Source organism: Lolium perenne, chromosome 6 (genome assembly GCF_019359855.2).
Source record: "Lolium perenne isolate Kyuss_39 chromosome 6, Kyuss_2.0, whole genome shotgun sequence".
Lineage (NCBI taxonomy): Eukaryota > Viridiplantae > Streptophyta > Magnoliopsida > Poales > Poaceae > Lolium > Lolium perenne.
In genome coordinates, this window is record NC_067249.2 from 26087946 (window position 1) to 26093945 (window position 6000).

Below are 6000 nucleotides of genomic sequence, written 5' to 3' on the forward strand. Positions count from 1 at the left end.
TAATACATTTTTTTATTAAATTTCAGAAATTGTGACGCCGAAAGGTTCTTATCGGCGTAGGGGACGCCGAGTCGCCGAGGCCATATTATTTTCGGAAATTTCAAAAGAAGTGTATTATTTCTGAAATTTAATTAAAAATGTATTATTTTTGAAAGAATAGCCATTAACGCTCAGAGGTACCCATAGGACCGGAGAACCTCAAAAGGTGGAAATTGTCGGAGGTAATGGAAGGAGTGATCAGAGGTTCAGGGTCAACATGGTGACTAGTTTTTGTCATGAAAATGTGCATGCCCGTTAATTGCGATGAAAAGTGAACTACGAGTTTCTAGGACTACTAGAACACCCTAAATAATGAGTTTGATAATAAAAAAAACTGCTAAGTCCCTCCTCGGAGGTTCCAGTGTTGGATGGACTTCTTAGACATGAAATGTGAAGGTTGGTGGTTCCAGCAATATACTACTAGTAGTCTAGTGGTGCCAAGGAAAACAAAGACATATTTGAAACCATTTTCCTTCCCGTCTCTCAATCTCACTGGGCCAGTGAGAAAGATGACTTGAGTTTGTGCGAAAGAAGAAAACATGGATATTAGCGATTTTTTTAGTGAAAACATGAAATCTTTGTGAGTTAGTATTAGTGGCACATACGATAAGGAAAGAGATATTCTTCAATCTAGGAATTTAAATGACTATGGGGTTATTTCTGTAATAGGCAGATCTCCTTCCTACATCGAACTTCGATCAACTTCAAGATCAATGCAAGACGCATATTTAAAGAACCCAAAGACCAAAACAGAAAGCAAAGAATGTCCGATCCATATACATCTTATAATCAGTTTGATTGTTGTAAGAAAAGATGGCAAGGCATGAAATAGGGATCGATGTTACCCACCTTGGGTCCTCAACCTGGGTTAACTTGTCTTCCTGTTCTTCGGTTTATCCGAGTTTGTCTAGAAGATCTTTGCATTTATGTTTTATATAAATGAGTTGTATAATAAAAAAATATGCCACGAAAATTGATGTGAAGAAAAGGAGATGATAAAAAAAAACGTGTGTATCTATCGAAAAAATAATAGTAAGATAGTAAAACAAAAGGAAAGAGATAAGTTAAGGAGGGGAAATGAAACTAGGGTCATAAAAATAAAACAAAACAAAAAAGAATCCACAAAACGTAACAAAAAAATAAAAATAAAAATAATAGGAACAACGAAAACGAAAATGAAGAAATATAACCTAGATGGGCCGGCCCATGCAGCGTGGGTATGCGTGTCCGTATCTACTATAGCGGCAGATCGGAAAGCCGAAACTGGACGCCAAATGGCACTAATGGAAAAGAATGCAAATCTTTCTTTGATGGAAGCTTGCGAGCTGCAGGCTACCTGGTGGCCATGTAGACAGGTCAGCAGCAAAACATTTTACCAGGGTAGTGGAATAGGAATGTCAAAGCAGAGGCAGTGAGGGGTCTCGAGTCTCGTGGTTGAGCTGTCAGTGCCCATGGCGCGAAATTCCACCTGGATCCCACCACCAGTGCGATTAGATGTCTGAAAATTTTAAATTGATATTTGGACAACGATTATGATTTGACATTATATATCTGCAAAAGAGAAATTGAGCTGTCGGCGTACGTACATGTACATGCATGCATACGCAGCTGATCACCGATCGAGAGGTAGCTGAGCTGGTGTCCATGTCAGCACGTAGTGTCAAAGAAACGATGGAGTATGCATGCATCCATGCGACATCATCATCATCATTCATTAACTGAAGAAGTGACACTAAACAGATCAAGATGCTGTCTGCGGCAAATTGATGGGTGTTTAACTGCCATGATCAGGGATGGAATTTTTCAATCGGAGAAAAGGGCTGGGATTTTTCAGCTCTGTGAGAAAAGGATCGGCAGTCTATACAGATTTGATGGATGGCAATGCTGAGATGAGAGAGATCGCTTTCAGGAAGAAAAAAACTGAGACTGAGAAAGAGAGATAATAGTTGAGTGCTTTCAGAGAGAGAGAGAGAGAGAGAGATTGTGTCTTTTTTTAGAAAGAGAGAGAGTGCGTCTGTGTGTTTAGTTAGCACGTGGGCAGTGTAACATTGATTTGCTTAATGGGCCTTCTAGTCCATGATGGCCCGTCATGCCATTACTAGCATATAAGTGAACACTGAGTTGAACAAATAAAAAAATGCATTCTTCATATGTTAGCGAATGTTACTGCCGTTTCAAGAGCAACTCCAGTGGCGTCCCTAAATCGTCCCCCAAAGGGATTTAAGGTGCGTTGGACAAAAAATGTTCTTAGCTGCGTCCCCCAACCTTTTTTTTATCCGGCGCACACCGATACGGTGTCCGGCGCCCCGAGCCCATCCCCGCCCCACAGGAGATGCTCCGAGCACGCCAGACACAACGAAAAGCGAGGCGGAGAGTGGCGGGGCCGATGCGTCAGCGGCACAAGTTTGGACCTAACCGTCGCCTACCTCGCGGCGGAAGTTATTTGCGCGGGGTGACACACGACCGAAGCGCCGCAACTTTTCCTTAATGGCGATGGAGGGGCAGGCGAGACGTCTCGTCGGTGCTCCGCAGCCTCCACGCGCGTCGCCGGCATTCGCACGCCACCTCCCGTTCCCGCGCTTTCTTCCCGCCGCTTCTGGCCTCTTCCTGCGCTTTCTTCCCGACGTCGGCGTCTATAAAAGCCCCCCCCCCCCCCCCTGGCTCAATGGCAACCACCACAGCCGTCGGCACCCCTTTCTCCGCCACAAGCACAGCCCTCGTCGCTCGAACACCAGTGCGCAATGATGAACCGCCCCGTCGATGGCAAGTTCCCTCCATCGTCGTCTCCTCCACCACCACCTCCACCACCGGATTCGCAGTTCGGCATCGACACCGCTGCCCAGGAAGAGTTGCGGCGGCGCCGAGCGGAGTCGAGCAGAGCTTTGGCGTGCAGAGCGGCGGCAGCGGTGGGAGGCAATAGAGCAGCGGGCCCATCAGCAGCGTGAGGCGACGGCGGTGACGACAGCAGCGGGAGACCCCGCAGCTGAGGAGAACGCGGCGTGGGAGGAGGAGGCGCTAGCGAACAACATTGCGGCGTCCGACGCCACCACGGTGGAAGAGGTGCGGCGATGCTTGCGGACACCATTGCGGCGTTCGATGCCGCCACGGCGGAAGAGGCGCGGCGGCGTCGGACGGAGGAGATGGCCCAGCGGTGGTATGATGAGCGCCAACGCATGAAGCGGGAGGCGCAGTACCGTGAACGGCGGGAGGCGATCGAGCGGCGGGAGGCGATGGAGCGTATGCAGCAGCAGGCGGCGGAGGAGCATCAGTAGCGGGAGGTGGCGCCGGCGGCAACGAGGCGGCCTGGGGGGCGCGGGCGGATGCGTTGGCGGCGCGACTGGAGGAGGAGGACGACGACGAGGCGGAGGAGGAGGAGGAGGAGGAGGAGGAGGAGGAGGAGGATGACGACGAGGCGGACGACGATGACGACTTCGAGTGGTCCGACGACGACGGGCCGCACCCGGACGAGACGGCCGATCAGCAACGCGTGCTCGTCGAGTCCTTCGAGTCGGAGAAGAAGCTCCAGGACGATGCCCGTGCCCGCGAAGAGGCGCAGATTTGCCGCGCCGTCGAGCTCTTCCTCCAAGCGGCGCAGCAGGGGTGGGCAGGCGACGACGCGCTGCTGGAGCAGCGGCGTCTGCTCACCGCCCTACGTATGGAGAGGCGGCGCCTGGAGGAGCTACGGCGGAGGGGAGGCGACGACGGGGCGGGACCGTCGAACGCACCGTTGGGCGGTCAGTAGGCTAGGGTTTAGGTGAAATCTAGCCGTTTTCATTCAAACTTTGTAATATATAATCAAATTTGAATGAAAACCTTTATTTTCGTGCACTAATATATTCATTTGGGGAGGGCGTTTGGGGGACGTGGCTGGGAAGCGTCGTCCCCTAAACGCGGCACGAACAAAACACGTCCCCCAAACGCTCATCCGGCGCTGTTTGGGGGACGGTTTGGGGCACGCGATTGGAGATGCTCTAACTGAGGTTTTAGACACGCATATAGCCCCCAAAATGTGACTTTGAATGTTATAAGTTTTTATGAGTATGTTATCCAGTAAAGAAATTTAAAACATAATTATGAATTATTTTCACAAGATACCTTAAGATGCGACTGTTTATTTTGACAAATACCATTATTTTTTCATACATTGATTGCCAAAGCTAGAGAACTGAGACTACACGCCCTCTAGCATGTACCATCTCTTTCACAACAAAATTATAGCGGTAACTCCTCATTCGGTTTCCTTTGACACAAAAATTACCAACTCCGTATGAAGATTTTTGCTGTTGGTTCATGCTTTACAATCTGTGTCACATATGTAAACGTGAAATATTGCTGCTTTTGGATCTGGGCCGTCATGCCATTACTATCATACACTGCAACAATGGCGGATGCAGGAAACAGCACTAGAGGGTGGACACACCTCCAAAAACAATTGTGCTTCTCAACTGTGGTAAAATTTTGCCAGATAAGTAATATATGTAGCCAATATTCCTCGAATTAAGGGTAGAAAATTTCTTAAATTTTGGGGTGGGCCACGGCCAACCAGGCTCACCCTGCAGGTCCGTCCCTACATTGAAATATTGATGTTGACGAGAAGTGAACAGTGAGTTGAACAAATAAAATTTTGCATTCTTCATAAACAAACAAGATGTTAGCGAATATTACTGCCGTTTCTAAACTAATTGAGGTTTTAGACATGCAAATAGCCCCCAAAATGTGGCTTTGAATGTTACAAGTGTTTATATGAGTATGTTGGCCAGTAAAGAAATTTAAAACATAATTACGAACTATTTCCACAAGATACCTTAAAGATGCGATTGTTTTATTTCTTTTCACATGCATTGATTGTCAAAGTTAAAGAATTTCGACTGTCCTCTGTATTTAGCTCAACCGGGTGCACCATGCTAGCTTCCCTCCCGACCCAACCACCCCTACCAAAGCCACCCTTCCCCTGTCGCCATTATATATTCAGGCAACCCCTCCTTGCTTTCTCAGCTGCCTTTCTTTCCATCTGTTCCTAGCGTTTCTCCACTCCATTGGCGTTGGCTTATCAGCTGCTCTGCTCATCACACTCAAACAACACAAGCTAGTTCAGCACCTCAGCTAAGCCGACCAGCTGCATTGGTTGATTGCACTCATGGGGTTGCAAGAAATGGAGAAGCTGCAGCTGCATCGCCATGGTGGCGGCAATATGCGACTTGGCGCAGCCGCGGTCGCCGGCGACGACCAGGCAGCGGGCGGCGGCAGGAGCAAGGCCACGGCGGCAGCGGCGGTCTGGATTGCCCTGCCGCTGATAAGGCCCGTCAAGGTCGCCCGCCGAAGACTCGACGATGGTACCAGCAGCAACAGCTGCGGCGCGAGAGGGGCAGACGAGGAAGATGAGGAGGAGGTGACGACGCCGAGAGGGGAAGGGTGCAGAATACCGGCGGAGGCGGCGACGTGCCCTCCGGCGCCCAAGAAGGCGAGGACGGCGGCCGTAGCCATCGTCACCGACCGCCGGTGCAACCGCGACGACGGCGAGGTGACGGAGTACTACCGCGTGCCGGCGGACCTGGACTCCGTGTTCGCCGTCGTCGGCCGGGTCGCCGAGGCCAACTGATCGATTCTTACGTGTAACGCGAGCGATCCATTGCGGTTCAAAGAAATGAGGAACCGATCCGAGCCCTGTTAATGTAGCTGTACATATTTCGCATTGTCGTTGGGCTGAACTTTTTGTTGTTGTTGTGAAAATAATCGAGATGGATGAATGCACTTGTGATCTCATCTGTCTGCTATGTGGTGTCTGGTAGTCTGCTCCTGTTTAATCTTTCCTCCTACGGAAGGAAGTGGATTTTTCCTGTTCTTTGGCACCTGTGGTGTATCTTTTAGGCTGGAAATGAATTTCCTTTTGAAATTTTGCAGAAGAAGACAGAAGACATCCACATATAAATTTCTTTGAGAACATCTACATATTTTCGCATG

At 49.4% G+C, this 6000-nt stretch overlaps 1 protein-coding gene across 1 annotated transcript; it reads left to right on the top strand.

Moving 5' to 3' along the window:
• The first annotated feature begins 5010 nt into the window (after nucleotides 1-5010).
• Nucleotides 5011-5799, top strand: LOC127309759 (uncharacterized). The gene has a single exon (XM_051340493.2). The coding sequence runs from the start codon at nucleotides 5177-5179 to the stop codon at nucleotides 5636-5638; it is 462 nt and encodes a 153-aa protein (XP_051196453.1). The 5' UTR covers nucleotides 5011-5176; the 3' UTR covers nucleotides 5639-5799.
• The last annotated feature ends 201 nt before the right edge of the window (nucleotides 5800-6000 follow it).

Coding starts and splice junctions, on each gene's coding strand:
- LOC127309759 (XM_051340493.2), top strand. CDS start 5,177: ATGGGGTTGCAAGAAATGGAGAAGCTGCAGCTGCATCGCCATGGTGGC.